Genomic DNA, 15,312 nt, shown 5'->3' on the forward strand with positions numbered 1-15,312 from the left:
CCTCTACCCCAACACTGTTGAGTTACCAATCTTAACTATGTCATGTTAGGTGAATCTTAGTAGCTAGGTACAAGGAACAATTTTATAAGCGAATTATTTTAATGTAAAACCTAACCATATCAGAATATTGTGCAATGGCTGCCATGTTCCTGATCTAACATTAAAAAAGATGACATATGGAAATGTATAGCAGGCCAGTCAGCATCTGAAAGAGAAAAGATGGGTTAATATTTTGGGTGTCACCTTCACCAGAACTGAATTGAGAACAGAGTTCTGAGGGACTGTCCTACCTGAAATGTTAACCGTTCTTTTCTTTTTTAGATGGTGACCAACTTGGTGAACATTTTCTGTTTTTATTAAACATTTCCAACCTTCATGTTTATATTTTCTGAACTGTATTTTTAAATAAAATTAATGTAAGAATAAGGTAATTTGATTGAAAGATCCAAAGTGGATTGAAAATGAGAAGCAGTTTGAAAATGTTGTGTCCTCTCTTTCCCCACTGACTATCAATGATAAAGGGCAACAAATTATGCTAATTGGAAATTAATGCACAGCTCAAAGTTCTTGGTGATCAGTACTTTAAGGCCTCAGGGTGTCATGGATATTAATCTGAAAGTCTGAGCTAGAAGTAAGCTGTAGTTAATGTCTGGAATTACAAAAATCCTTGGTGTTGCACTTTTGGCTGTCATCTGTCAGTTTGATCATAAGTCATAGTGCTGAGTTTTGCGAAGGGTAAAAAATTAATTGTGGCACGCACACAAAATATGCAGCTGTAGCTTTAACCATTCTTCAATCATAATGTGCCTCTTGAGTCTAATTGAAGTGCAGTGCCAACTACCAGCACCTTTTGACCTTTTGGTATTCATGCCAACTGGCATTCAGTTGGTATGCAGATGTAATGAAAGAATAATCAAAGTATTGTTTTAGCTATAACTCATTTTAGCTCAGAATGTATTTAATGCAAATTGAATGTCTAGTTATAGTCCTAGTTTCACCAGCTGTATCATTTAACTACGTTCATGGGGTGTGCATAAATATTTAGTTCTGACAGTTGCTGTTTTGTAAAATAAAACTCTTGGAAGTACTGCATTTTAATATAGTCAAAATTAATTAGTTTGGATGCAAAAGTACATTTTGTTTTTAAAAAACTGCAAATGTAATTTATTTTCCTGGAACCTTTTGCAGATTAAAATATATTTATGTTTGAAGAATAAAAAGATTACATTTGAAGAACTATTAATGATTTGTGCAGCTAATAATTATAAATTAATTCTACAAAATCTGTGGTCTAATCTGAGGAATGTAGGGGATCTTCAATTTTATTGATTTTAATTTTTTTTCTTTTTAGACTTTCAGCATTTACTCTAGTTTGAGTGGGTCACCACTGACTGCTAACATGGCTTTTTCAGCACTGGCACTTTTTGATAAATTTAATTCTCCACTACTTATGTTTCCGATGGTAAGTTGCATGCTAAATATTTTGTTAAATATTAAATACAAGTAACACAAGATTTTTGAGTCACCTGTGGTTTAGAAAGTCAAGGCTGACAAAAAATTGCTATTATGTTTCTCAATGCTGTAGATTATTATTCTGAGAGAAATGATTGTTTAATAGACAAAAGCATCAATACATTTTAGAGAATGTTGCTTATTGTTAGGGGCATCTATAAATTCATCAGCCTATGTGGTTTTATGTGGTGGGGTACTGGAGATTCCTGATAGTTCAGTTGGACAGTACATTGCCCAGAGCAGAACTGAACCTTACAGATCAAAACCACTTCTCCCATTTTTTCAGACAGCAGCTGCTAGTAATGATTCTGCTGTTGTCATTTACACCTCTTCTTGACCCATCTTTTGTTTCTTTTCTTGTCCCAGTACTATCCCCTTTTACCTTCATCCCTTTTGTCATTTAATCAGTCTCAGGATACGGGGTAGGACATTTAGGACTGAGATGAGGAGAAATTTCTTCACTCAGGATGGTGAACCTGTGGCATTCTCTACCCCAGAAGGCTGTGGAGGCCAAGTTACTGAATATATTTAAGAAGGAGATAGATAGATTTCTAGACACAAAAGGCATCAAGGGGTATGAAGAGAGAGCGGGAATATGGTATTGAGATAGAGGATCAGCCATGATCATATTGAATGGCAGAGCAGGCTCGAAGGGCCGAATGGCCTACTCCTGCTCCTATCTTCCACCCTATCACAGACCTTCCCTTTTGTTCTTTCCTCCCCTCTCCCCCTGTCCCTGCCTCTGTACTTGCTTAAAAACCTGTTGCATCTCTAACTTTTTCCAGTTCTGATGAAAGTTTATCGACCTGAAACGTTAACTCTGTTTCTCGCTCCACAGATGCAGCCTGACCAGCTGGGCATTTCTAGCATTTTCTGTTTTTATATCTTTTCTGAGGTTTGATGCTCAAAATTGAACACAATACTCCAGATGGGGTCTGACCAAGGCTCTGTACAACTGAGAGCATCACTTCCTCACTATTGTATTTCAACCTCCTTGAGATAAAGTCCAACATTACATTAGCATTTTTTATTGCTTTTTGTACCTATGCACTAGCTTTTAGTGAGCTATGCAAATGGACACCTAAGTTCCTTTGCTCTTCCACAGCCCCTAGTCTCTTACCATTAAGAAGATTTGTATGACAGCTTTTCTAACTAATGTACAGACTGGAGCTATTTGATCCCTGCACATTTTAGCAATGAGAAGAAAGCTGTTTTTTTCCCAAGGTGAAACTTACCTAAAACCAAGATCATTCCAGATGGGATTTTAACTTGTAATCCCTGTTTAGAAAGCAAATGCCTTATACATTATGTAACTGAGAGCAATCTAAGATGAAAGAAGTACTCTATACTCAGGACCACATGACCACACTATGGTAATGTGCTATAAATGTTTAGATGGACTTTGATGCCAAGTGCAAAATTAGTCCAGTCCCACTATATAGCTGAAGGAGCAGATGATGTTGCCATCACTTTTTTTTTCATTGGGTGCCACTTCCAGTTTGGCCAACTTTGTTTAGGTTTTTTAGGTAACTATATATAATGTATAAATAATTTGGAAAGATATCTATTGTATATTAAAAACAAAAGGTGGAATGCAACATCTCAGATATGTGGCAATGTGGTTGGGCATCTCATCTAAAATGTGATGCTACATTCCAAAGTACCCTATCCATGCACTGCACACCCTCACCACTGGTTGGCTCTGCAACATTTGTTGCAACCAATAATCAAGCAGGATATGAGCATGTTTAGCAAGTGCTTTCAGAAAAAAATGTTGGGCCATAATTTGCTGTAGCAGGGCATCTAACGGCATCTGCCTTTGTACTTTAGGTTTTTAATTTAAAAACACAAGAAATAGGATCAGGATCAGGAGTAGGCCATTTGGCCCTTCGAGCCTGCTCTGCCATTCAATAAGATCATGGCTGATCTTCTACTCATCTCCACCTTCCTGCAGTATCCCCATATCCCTTGATTCCCTTAATATTCTAAAATCTATCGCTCTCTCTCTTGAATATACTCAACGACTGAGCCTCCACAGCCCTCTGGGGTAGAGAATTACAAAGATTCACCACCCTCTGAGTGAAGAAATATCTCCTCATCTCAGTCCGAAATGGCTGACCCCTTATTCTAGACTTCCCAGCCAGGGGAAACATCCTCCCTGCATCTACCCTGTCAAGCCCTGTAAGAATTTTGTATGTTTCAATGAGATCACCTCTCATTCTTCTAAACTCCAGAGAATATAGGCCTAGTCTACTCAATCTGTCCTCACAGGACAATCCCCCCATCCCAGGAACCAGTCTGGTGAACCTTCGTTGCACTCCCTCTATGGCAAGTATATTCTTCCTTGGGTAAGGAGACCAAAACTGTACACAATACTCCAGGTGTGGTCTCACCAGGGCCCGATATAATTGCAGTAAGACGACTTTACACTTATACTCAAATCCTCTTGTAATAAAGGCCAACATACCATTTGCTTTCCTAATTGCTTGCTGTACCTGCATGTTAACTTTCAGTGATTCATGTACAAGGGCACCCAGGTCCCTCTGAACACCAACATTTCCCAATCTCTCACCATTTAAAAAAATAAGCTGCTTTTCTATTTTTCCTACCAAAGTGGATAACTTCACATGTCTGCACATTATATTCCATTTGTCATGTTCTTGCCCACTCACTTAGCCTGTCTATATCCCCTTGAAGCCTCCTTGCATCCTCCTCACAACTTACATTCCCACCCAGCTTTGTATCATCAGCAAACTGGGATATATTACATTTGGTCCCCTCATCCAAATCATTGACGTAGATTGTGAATAGCTGAGGCCCAAGCACTGATCCTTGATCCTTGCGGTACCCCACTAGTTACAGTCTGCCAACCCAAAAATGACCCGTTTATCCCTGCTCTCTGTTTTCTGTCCATTAACCAATCCTCAATCCATGCTAGTATATTACCCGCAATCCCATGAGCCCTAATTTTGTTTAATAACCTCTTGTTGTGTGGCACCTTATCGAATACTTTTTGAAAATCCAAATACACCACATCCATCTGGTTCCCCCTTATCTATTCTGCTAGTTACAACCTCAAAAAAACTCCAACAGATTCGTCAAACACTATTTCCCTTTGTTGCATTTGTTGCAACCAATAAACGGGCAGGATATGAGCCTGTTTAGCAAGTGCTTTCAGAAAAAAAGTTGGGCCATAATTTGCTGTAGCAGGGCCTCTAACAGCATCTGTCTTTAGTTAGACTTGCCTTTGTACTTTAGGTTTTTAATGTTTTGCGTGGCAAGTTGCTGAAAGTGTGAGCTGATAACTTTGTAGCGAGGGAAATCAGGCATCTGGGACCTGAGTAAACAGGGCAAGTCTCCTTAACCAATCACACTGAAGAATTGTGAAATTAACAGTGCAAGAAATAAGAAGGTGGTATGAATTAGAGTGAGTGAATTCAATGCCAAATCAGGTACCGAAAGAGAGGGAGAGAAAGATTGGATGAAGAGATAGTGAAAAAAGAGACAGAAATGAAAAGTTAAAAAAGTTTACACTTTTTTTTCAATTTTTTAAAATCTCCAACAACAATTAAAACCTGAAAGAATGAGACTGCGCACTCATAGTTTCGGTGCCAGAGAGATTGTTTGGCAGTAATTAACACTTATCATTTGTTAAAAGGGTACTTAGGCTGAAATCGACAAGACTTAATTTTCTGTGGCAAGTTTAGTTTGTATCTATCTCGCAAATACAGCAACTTCACACCATTCAATGTATTTCAATGATGAGGCAGACAGTGAGATGTCATTTTTGCAAAGCTAACGGTGGAGTGGAGCACCTCAAATAGCAACTTTTGCATATTTGAGTTTAACGTGCATTTGCACTTCAGCTGAAGTTACTGTACCATTTGTGCATAAATAATGGCGAGCGCCATTAGTCTCGCTGTTATTTTGACAGCAAATTATGGCCGGTTGTCTTATTGGGCTGGAATTTGCTGGAGCAGGGCATCTCGGGACTTCTTCCTGCACCCTTCAGCTCAAAAATGTTTTGCCTGGCAAATTGCTGTAAGTGTGAGCTGATAACGGTACAGCGAGGGCAACAGGGCATCTGGGACCTTGGTGAAGGGCGGGACCAATAGTGTATCTCCTTACCCAATAAGGTTAAAGGATTGAGAAATAAACAAAGGGAAGAACTGAGAAGGAGGGTGAATTAATGCATTAATTCAATGTCAAATCAGGTGCAGAAAGTGAAATAAAGGGATGGAAAGAAAGACTGGATTAAGAAAGAGAGAAAAAAAGACAGTAAGAAAAAAATATTAAAACTTGACATTTAAAACATTTTCAACAACCATTCGCTACCTGAAAGAATAACACGCCATACTTTTTTAATTTTTAATTTTCTGGGCCAGTGAGTTGATTGGCAGTCATTAACAATTATCACATTGTTAAGTCTACTTGCACTATTAATTAACTTTCTGCAGCGAGTTTAATGAAATTAACATGCAAATGCAGCAACTTCATGAAACTCACGGGGGTTAAGTGCGAGATGTCGTTTTCGTGATGCTAGTGCTGACCGGTGGAAATCATTGAGCAACTTGTGGCGATTCACAATTCACGATGTATCTCTTCCTCACCGCAAGTTGCTGGTTGATTTCCACATTAATAATAGCGTGCAAATATTTTTTCAACAAATTCCAGCCTAATGCAGTTGAATTTTTTTAAAATTTGTTCATGGGATGTGGGCACCGCTGGCAAGGCCAGCATTTATTGCCCATCTCTAATTGTCCTTGAAAAGGTGGTGGTGAGCCGCCGCCTTGAACTGGTGCAGTCCGTGTGGTGAAGGTACTCCCACAGTGCTGTTAGGGAGGGAATTCCAGGATTTTGCCCCAGCGACGATGAAGGAGCGACGATATATTTCCAAGTCAGGATGGTGTGTAACTTGGAGGGGAACTTGGAGGTGGTGGTGTTCCCATGCGCCTGCTGCCCTTGTCCTTCTAGGTGTTGGAGGTCGTGGGTTTGGGAGGTGCTGCCGAAGAAGCCTTGGCGAGTTGCTGCAGTGCATCTTGTAAATGCTACACACTGCAGCCACGGTGCGCCAGTGGTGAAGGGAGTGAATATTTAAGGTGGTGGATGGGGTGTCAATCAAGCGGGCTGCTTTGTCCTGGATGGTGTCGAGCTTCTCGAGTGTTGTTGGAGCTGCACTCATCCAGGCAAGTGGAGCGTATTCCATCACACTCCTTACTTGTGCCTTGTAGATGGTGGAAAGGCTTTGGGGAGTCAGGAGGTGAGACACTCGCCACAGAATACCCAGTCTTTGACCTGCTCTTGTTGCCACAGTATTTACGTGGCTGGTCCAGTTAAGTATCTGGTCAATGGTGACCCCCCAGAATGTTGATGGTGGAGATTCGGCGATGGTAATGCTGTTGAAGGTCAAGGGGCGGTGGTTAGATTCTTGCTTGTTGGAGATAGTCATTGCCTGGCTCTTGTGTGGCACATCCCATGAACGAATAAAAAAAAAAAGAATCGAATTGGCTGAAGACTGGCTTCTATGATGGTGGGGACCTCAGGAGGAGGCTGATATGGATCATCCACTCGGCATTTCTGACTTAAGATGGCTGCAATTGCTTCAGCTTTGTCTTTTACACTCACTTGCTGGACTCCACCATCATTGAGGATGGGGATATTTATGGAACCTGCTCCTCCCTTTAGTTGTTTAATTGCCCACCGCCATTCACGACTGGATGTGGCAGGACTGCAGAACTTTTACTTGATCCATTGATTGTGGGATCACTTAGCTCTGTCTGTTGCATATTGCTTCCGCTGTTTAGCATGCATGTAGTCTTGTGTTGTAGCTTCCCTAGTTTCGCACCTCATTTTTAGGTACGCCTGGTGCTGCTCCCGGCATGCTCCTCTACACTCCTTGAACCAGGTTTGGTCCCCTGGCTTGATGGTAATGGTAGAGTGAGGGATATGCGAGGCCATGAGGTTACAGATTGTGGTGGAATAAAATTCTGCTGCCGCTAATGGCCCACAGCGTCTCATGGGTGCCCAGTTTTGAGCTGCTAGATCTGTTCTGAATCTATCCCATTTAGCACAGTGGTAGTGCCACACAACACGCTGGAAGGTGTCGTCAATGTGAAGACGGGACTTCGTCTCCACAAGGACTGTGCGGTGGTCACTGCTGTGGACAGATGCATCTGCGACAGGTAGATTGGTAAGGATGAGGTCAAGTATGTTTTTCCCTCATGTTGGTTTTCTCACCACCTGCCGCAGGCCCAGTCTGGCAGGACATAAGAATATAAGAAATAGGAGCAGGAGTCGGCCATTTGGCCCTTCGAACCTGCTCCGCCATTCAAAAAGATCGTGGCTGATCTTCTACCTCATCTCCACTTGGCTAGCCCGGTCAATAGTGGTGTTACCGAGCCACTCTTGGTGATGGACATTGAAATCCCCCACCCAGAGTACATTCTGTGCTCTTGCTACCCTCAATGCTTCTTCCAAGTGGTGTTCAACATGGAGGAGTACTGATTCATCAACGAGTACTGATTCATCAACTGAGGGAGTGTGGTAGGTGGTAATCAACAGGCGGTTTCCTTGCCCATGCTTGACTTGAAGCCATGAAACTTCATGGGGTCCGGAGTCAATGTTGAGCACTCCCAGGGCCACACCCTCCCACTATGCCCCACCTTTGGTGGGTCTGTCCTGGGACAGGACATACCAGGGATGGTGATGGAGTAGTCTGGGATATTAGCTGAAAGGTATGATTCTGTGAGTATGACTATGTCAGGCTGTTGCTTGACTAGTCTATGGGACAGCTCTCCCAATTTTGGCACATTTCCCAGATGTTAGTGAGGAGGACTTTGCAGCGTCGGCTCGGCTGGGCTGGGTGTGCCGTTTTTGTGTCCGAAGCCAGTTCCTAGGTCGCTGCCGGGTGCTCCGTCAGGTTTTATTCTTATTGCTTTTCGTAGTGGTTTGGTACAATGATGTGGCTTGCTAGACCATTTCAAAGGGCAGTTAAGAGTCAACCACATTGCTGTGGGCCTGGAGTCACATATAGGCCAGACCAGGTAAAGACTACAGATTTCTTTCCCTAAAGGACATTAGTGAACCCGTTGGGTTTTTATGACAAACCCATAGTTTCATGATCACCATTACTGATACTAGCTTTTGTTCCAGATTTATTTAATTAACTGTGGTGGGTTTTGAACTCACGTTTTTTAGCCCAGGCCTCTGGATTATTAGGCCTAGAAATTCGGTGGGCTGCGCCATCAGTTAGCGCCCAAAGAGGGCACTTAGTGGGTTTAGCGCCACTGGCCACGCCTCCTACGAAATTTAGCGGGGTGCTAATGGCGGCGTTAGCTGGTAGCGCTGCGCCGCCACCGATGACGTCATCGGTGTGCACAGCGCCCCGCTACCGCCCTGATCACCAAATTTGGTAGCGCCCCCCGCTGTAACACCGGTCGCAATTTGGGGGGCCTACCTGCGGCGGTAGAGGCGCTAAGGTGCGGGGCGGCCATTTTTTTTGCTGGCCGCCTGCCAGCGCCTCTTTGCGCAGCCGTCCCCGGCCTCCTGAGCCCCCCCCCCCCCCCCACCGCATTGTGCCAGCTGTCTCCCAAGAGCCCGGCACTTCTCGGTGCCGGGCTCTTTTGCCGGCACTCGCGATCTCAGATTGCGCTGCAGCAAGCCCCTCCCCTTTAAGAAGGGGAGGAAAGCCTGCAGTACCACAGCGTGCCGTGCCACAGCGTGTGGCACTGCTGCACGTTGCGCTGCGATTTTCAGTTGCAGCGCCCCAAGACGGATGCGGGGTGCCTCGAGTAGTGCTGCGCTTCCGTTTGGGGCGCTCAAACTGAATTTCCGGCGGGCGCTCGCGACTCCTTCCGGGGCGGTACTCCTGGCGAGACTGGCGCCACTGAATTTCTAGGCCCTAGTCCAGTAACAGAACCACTATGCTACTGTTCCCATACAGAAGCAGCCTAGCATGCTGAGTATTTCCAGAATTCTCTCTTTTTATTTCAGGTCACGCGGGGTTAACGATCAAGAGATATTGCTATTGCAATTTGCTATTTTTCATCCACTAAGATTGTTTGCTGGGATGATCCACCCCAACCCCTCTACTGGGATTATTTGTCACTTCCCTCTCCACTGCCCTCTCCCACTCCTTTCGTCCCTGTCTCTCTCCCTCCTCCACTTCCATGGTCACTCCTCCCTTCTCCGCACCCCGTCCCCTTCTCCGGATCCTGTCATCTGCTTCATCCCCTTCCTACTCTGCCTTAGTCAAATTATCTCCTGATCGCTAACCCTGCGTTACCTGAAATAAAAACAGAGAATTCTGGAAATACTCAGCTGGCCAGGCAGCATCTGTGGAGAGAAAAACAGAGTTAACGTTTCAGGTCAATGACCTTTTGTCAGAACTGGCAAAAGTTAGAGATGTAACACATTTTAAGCAAGTGCAGAGGCAGGGAAAGGCAGGGAGAGGAGTGGGAGGAACGATAAAAAGGGAAGGTCTGTCATCGCGTGGAAAGCATGAGTGATTAAATGACAAAACAGATGATGGTGCAAGGCAAAAGCGAGTGCTAATGGGACAAGTAAAGAAACAAAAGATGGGTCTCGAGGAGCTGTAATTGACAAAAAAAAACCTGCTGTCCGAAAAAATGGGAGCAGTGGTTATGGTCTGAAATTGTTGAACTCGCTGTTGATTCTGGAAGCTTGTTAAGTGCCTAATTGAAAGATGAGGTGCTGTTCCTCAAGCTTCAGTTGAGCTTCATTGGAACAGTGTAGGAGGCGGAGGATAGTTTGGTCAGAGTGGGAGTGGGACGCAGAATTAAAATGGCAAACAACCGGAAGCTCAGAATCACACTTGCGGACTAAACGGAGGTGTTCAGCAAAGCGATCACCCAATCTGCGTTTGTTCTCCCCAATGTAAAGCAGCCCGCAACGTGAGCAGCGAATACAGTATATTAAATTGAAAGAAGCACAAGTAAATTGCTGTTCCACCTGAAAGAAATGTTTGGAATCCTGGACAGTGGGAAGGTAGCAGGTTAACGTGCAGGTGTTGCATCCCCTATGCTTGCACAGGAAGGTGCCGTGGGAAGTGGAGTGGGTGTTGGGGGTGAGGGCAGAAGTGTGGGAAATGGAAAGGACGCGGTCGAGGGCCCTGTCAACCAGGGTGGCGAGCAACCCTCAGTTGAGGAAAAAGGAAGACATGTTGGAAGCACTGGTATGGAAGGTGGCATCGTCAGAACAGATGCGACGGAGTCTGAGAGACTGGGAGAATGGAATAGAAGCGGGGGGTGAGAGGAAATGTAATCGAGGTAGCTGTGGGAGTCGGTGGGCTTATAGTAGACATTGGTGAACAGTCTATCCCCAGAAATAGAGATGGAGAAGTCGAGGAAGGAAAGGGAAGAGTCGGAGATGGATCATGTGAAGGCAAGGGAAGGGTGGAAATTGGAAGCAAAGTTGATGAAATTTTCATGTTGGGGCGAGAGTAGGAAGTGGCACTGATACTGTCATCAAAGTACTGGAAAAAGAGGTGAGGGAGGGGTCCTGAGTAGGACTGAAACAAAGAATATTCCATGTATCCCACAAAAACGCAGGCATAGCAAGATGTGAATACTACATTTGTTCTTGATGCCTAATGTGCAGCATTTTGGGAGATTGACTAATATCCAATAAATTCCAGATAAATAAATTTCCATGGGATAACCAGAGTGTGTCTGTGTATAATAAGACACAGACTGCAGGAGAAACGGTACAACAGGTGTTTACTCAACGTGGCTCACAGTGGAACTGCCTGTACAGATTACTACTCAGTGCTATATACAGGTGTGGTCACTGCCGGTACTACAGTATACATGAGCTGTAAAAAGTAGTTCCCCCCCCCCTTAAAGGTATATACATTACAATTCCTCACCTTTTAGATTAACAGTACCATAACACTCATTTAACAATTAAATATCAAACTAATTAAACTAACTCGGAAGTTGCAGAGAGGTAAAAAGTAATCGGGGTGTGACGTCACCAGGGAGCAGGTAAGTGATTGGTTGGTGAGTATTTCTCTCTTTTCATTACAAGCTTGAATTCTGTGGTGTTAAATTTCTAGGGGCTCTGTGTTGTCGTGAGGACAGTTGGTAAATAAAGCACCCTAGAGTATACCTGTAACTGGGGTATTGAATAAATTTTTAGATTAATTAAAGGAGTAAGTCATGGCAGGAGAGCTCAGACCCGTGTTCTGCTCCTCCTGCTCTATGTGGGAAATCAGGGACGCTGCCAGTGTCCCTGGCGACCATGTGTGCGGGAAATGCATCCAGCTGCAGCTACTTGTAGACCGCATTGTGGCGCTCGAGCTGCGGGTGGATGAGTTTTGGAGCATGCGCGATGCTGAGAGGCTCGTGGATAGCACGTTTAGCGAGTTGTTCACGCCTCAGGGTAGGGCTGCACAGGGGGTGACCATCAGGCGGAGCAACAGAGGCAGGCAGGAAGTGCAGGGGCCCCCTGCGGACATCCCCCTTTCAAACAAGTATACCAAGTTGGATACTGTTGAGGGGGATGACTCACCAGGGGAAGGCAGCAGCAGCCAGCTTCCTGGCACCAGGGACGCTTCTGCTGCTCAGAAAGGGAGGAAAAAGAGTGGGAGAGCAATAGTGGTTGGGGATTCTATCGTAAGGGGAACAGATAGGCGTTTCTGTGGCCGCAAACGTGACTCCAGGATGGTTTGTTGCCTCCCTAGGGCCAGGGTCATGGATGTCACTGAGCGGCTACAGGGCATTCTTAAGGGGGAGGGTGAGCAGGCAGAGGTCGTGGTCCACATTGGGACCAACGACATAGGTAGGAAGGGGGATGAGGTCCTGCATCAAGAATTTAGGGAGCTAGGTAACAAATTAAAGAGCAGGACCTCAAAGGTTGTAATCTCTGGATTACTCCCAGTGCCACGTGCTAGTGAGTAGAGGAATAGGAGGATAGAGCAGATGAATGCGTGGCTAATGAGTTGGTGTAGGGGGGAGGGTTTTACTTTCCTGGATCACTGGGCCTGCTTCTGGGGAAGGTGGGACTTGTACAAGTCGGACGGGTTGCACCTGAACCAGAGCGGGACAAATATCCTTGCGGGGAGGTTTGCTAGCACTGTTGGGGGGGGTTTAAACTAACTTGGCAGGGGGATGGGATACAGAGGGGAGCTGAAAGAGGGGGTGATGTGCTGCCAATTATAGAGAAAAAAACAAGTCAGCTTGGTAGACAGGGCAAATATACAAGGGCAAGGCTGGATGGCATCTATTTTAATGCAAGGAGTCTTGCAAATAAGGTGGATGAACTGAAGGTGTTGATAAACACATGGGAGTATGATATTGTTGCTATCACGGAGACATGGTTGAGGGAGGGGCAAGACTGGCAGCTCAATATTCCGGGGTACAGAATCTTCAGGCGAGAGAGGGGGGGGTATAAGAGGAGGGGGTGTAGCAATATTAATTAAGGAGTCAATTACTGCAGTAAGGAGGGATGACACATTAGCAGGTTCCTCTAATGAGGCCATATGGGTGGAGCTTAAAAACAAGAAGGGGGCAAGCACTTTGCTGGGAGTGTACTATAGGCCTCCAAACAGTCAGGGGGAGATAGAGGAACAGATATGTAGGCAAATCTCAGAGAAATGTGCAAATAATAGGGTAATAATAATGGGGGATTTCAACTTCCCCAATATTAACTGGGATAGTCAGAGTGTGAAAGGCACAGAGGGTGTAGATTTCGTAAAGTGCATCCAGGAGAGCTTTTTGAGCCAGCATGTAGAAGGTCCTACAAGAGAGGGGGCGGTACTGGACCTAATTCTAGGGAATGTGGCTGGCCAAGTGGAAGAAGTGCCAGTAGGTGAGCACTTTAGTGACAGTGACCATAATATGGTGAGATTTAAGGTGGCCATGGAAAAGGACAGGGATGGGCCGGAAATAAAGGTTTTAAATTGGGGGAAGGCTGATTTTAATAGGATAAGGCAGGATCTGGCCAAAATGGACTGGGATCAGCTACTGGTAGGAAAATCCGCATCGGAGCAATGGGAGGCTTTCAGAAGGGAGATTGAGATCATACAATGGCAACATGTTCCTGTAAAGGTCAAGGGTGGTTCCAAAAACCACAGGGAACCGTGGATGTTGGGATATACGAGAATGGATTAGAAAAAAAAGGAGGGCTTTTGGCAGATACAAAAGGCTAAAGACGGAGGAAGCCCTAGAGGAGTACAAAAAGTGCAGGGGGATACTTAAAAAAGAAATTAGGAGATCAAGGAGGGGCCATGAAATAACACTGGCGAGCAAAATAAAGGAAAATCCGAAGATGTTTTATAAGTATATTAAGGGTAAGAGGATAACTAGGGAAAAAATAGGGCCCATTAGGGACAAAAGTGGCAATCTGTGTGTGGAGCCGGAAGATGTAGGAGGGGTTCTAAATGAATTTTTTGCATCTGTTTTCACTATGGAGAGGGACGATGTAGACATAGAAATAGGGCGGGGGGACTGTGATATGCTCGAACACATTAATATCGAGAGGGAGGAGGTATTGGCGGTTTTAGCAGGCCTAAAAATGGATAAATCCCCAGGCCCGGACGAAATGTATCCCAGGCTGCTGTGTGAGGCAAAGGAAGAGATTGCGGGGGCTCTAACACACATATTCAGAACCTCTCTGGCCACAGGGGATGTGCCAGAGGACTGGAGAACCGCTAATGTAGTTCCATTATTCAAGAAGGGGAGTAGGGAAAAACCGGGGAACTACAGGCCAGTGAGCCTAACATCAGTGGTGGGAAAATTATTGGAAAAAATTCTGAGGGACAAAATCAGTCTCCACTTGGAGAGGCAAGGATTAATCAGGGATAGTCAACATGGCTTTGTCAAGGGAAGATCATGTCTGACTAATTTGATTGAATTTTTTGAGGGGGTGACTAGGTGTGTGGATGAGGGTAACGCAGTGGATGTGGTATACATGGATTTCAGTAAGGCCTTCGATAAAGTCCCGCACAGGAGACTGGTCAAGAAGGTAAGTCATAGTCATAGAGTCATAGAGTTTTACAGCACAGAAAGAGGCCCTTTGGCCCATCGTGTCTGCACCGCCCATCCATCCCTGTCCAGTCTAATCCCATTTTCCAGCATTTGGTCCATAGCCTTGTATGCAATGGCATTTCAAGTGCTCATCCAAATGCTTCTTGAATGTTGTGAGGGTTCCTGCCTCTACCACCCTTTCAGGCATTGAGTTCCACATTCCAACCACCCTCTGGGTGAAGAAGTTCCTCCTCAAATCCCCTCTAAATCTCCTGCCCCTTACCCTGAATCTATGCCCCCTTGTTATTGACCCCCCTACTAAGGGGAAAAGTTCCTCTTTATCTACCCTATCTATGCCCCTCATCATTTTGTACACCTCAATAAGAGCCCATGGAATCCAGGGTGCCTTGGCACGTTGGATACAAAACTGGCTTAGTGGCAGAAGGCAGAGGGTGATGGTCGAAGGTTGTTTTTGTGACTGGAAGCCTGTGGCCAGTGGGGTATCACAGGGATCGGTGCTGGGTCCCTTGCTGTTTGTGGTCTATATTAATGACTTGGATATGAATGTAAAAGGTATGATCAGTAAGTTCGCGGATGATACAAAAATTGGTAGGGTGGTAAATAGCGAGGAGGGTAGTCTCAGTCTGCAGGACGATATCGATGGGTTGGTCAGATGGGCGGAACAGTGGCAAATGGAATTTAACCCAGAAAAGTGCGAGGTGATGCACTTTGGGGGGACTAACAAGGCAAGGGAATACACAATGAATGGTAAGACCCTAGGCAAGACGGAGGGTCAGAGGGATCTGGGTGTGCA

At 45.0% G+C, this 15,312-nt stretch overlaps 1 protein-coding gene across 3 annotated transcripts in view; it reads left to right on the top strand.

Moving 5' to 3' along the window:
• The window catches only part of LOC147114980 (ATP-binding cassette sub-family C member 9-like), a 332,333-nt gene that overhangs the window by 113,559 nt on the left and 203,462 nt on the right, over positions 1-15,312 (top strand). For all 3 annotated transcript variants that reach the window (XM_085993156.1, XM_085993155.1, XM_085993157.1), the window contains one exon: positions 1,352-1,462. In XM_085993156.1, the coding sequence (XP_085849282.1) occupies positions 1,352-1,462 (111 nt within the window). The remainder of the gene's footprint in view (positions 1-1,351; positions 1,463-15,312) is intronic.

Source organism: Somniosus microcephalus, chromosome 7 (assembly GCF_052327205.1).
Source record: "Somniosus microcephalus isolate GS21.2 chromosome 7, FLI_Smic_1.0, whole genome shotgun sequence".
NCBI classification, from domain to species: domain Eukaryota; kingdom Metazoa; phylum Chordata; class Chondrichthyes; order Squaliformes; family Somniosidae; genus Somniosus; species Somniosus microcephalus.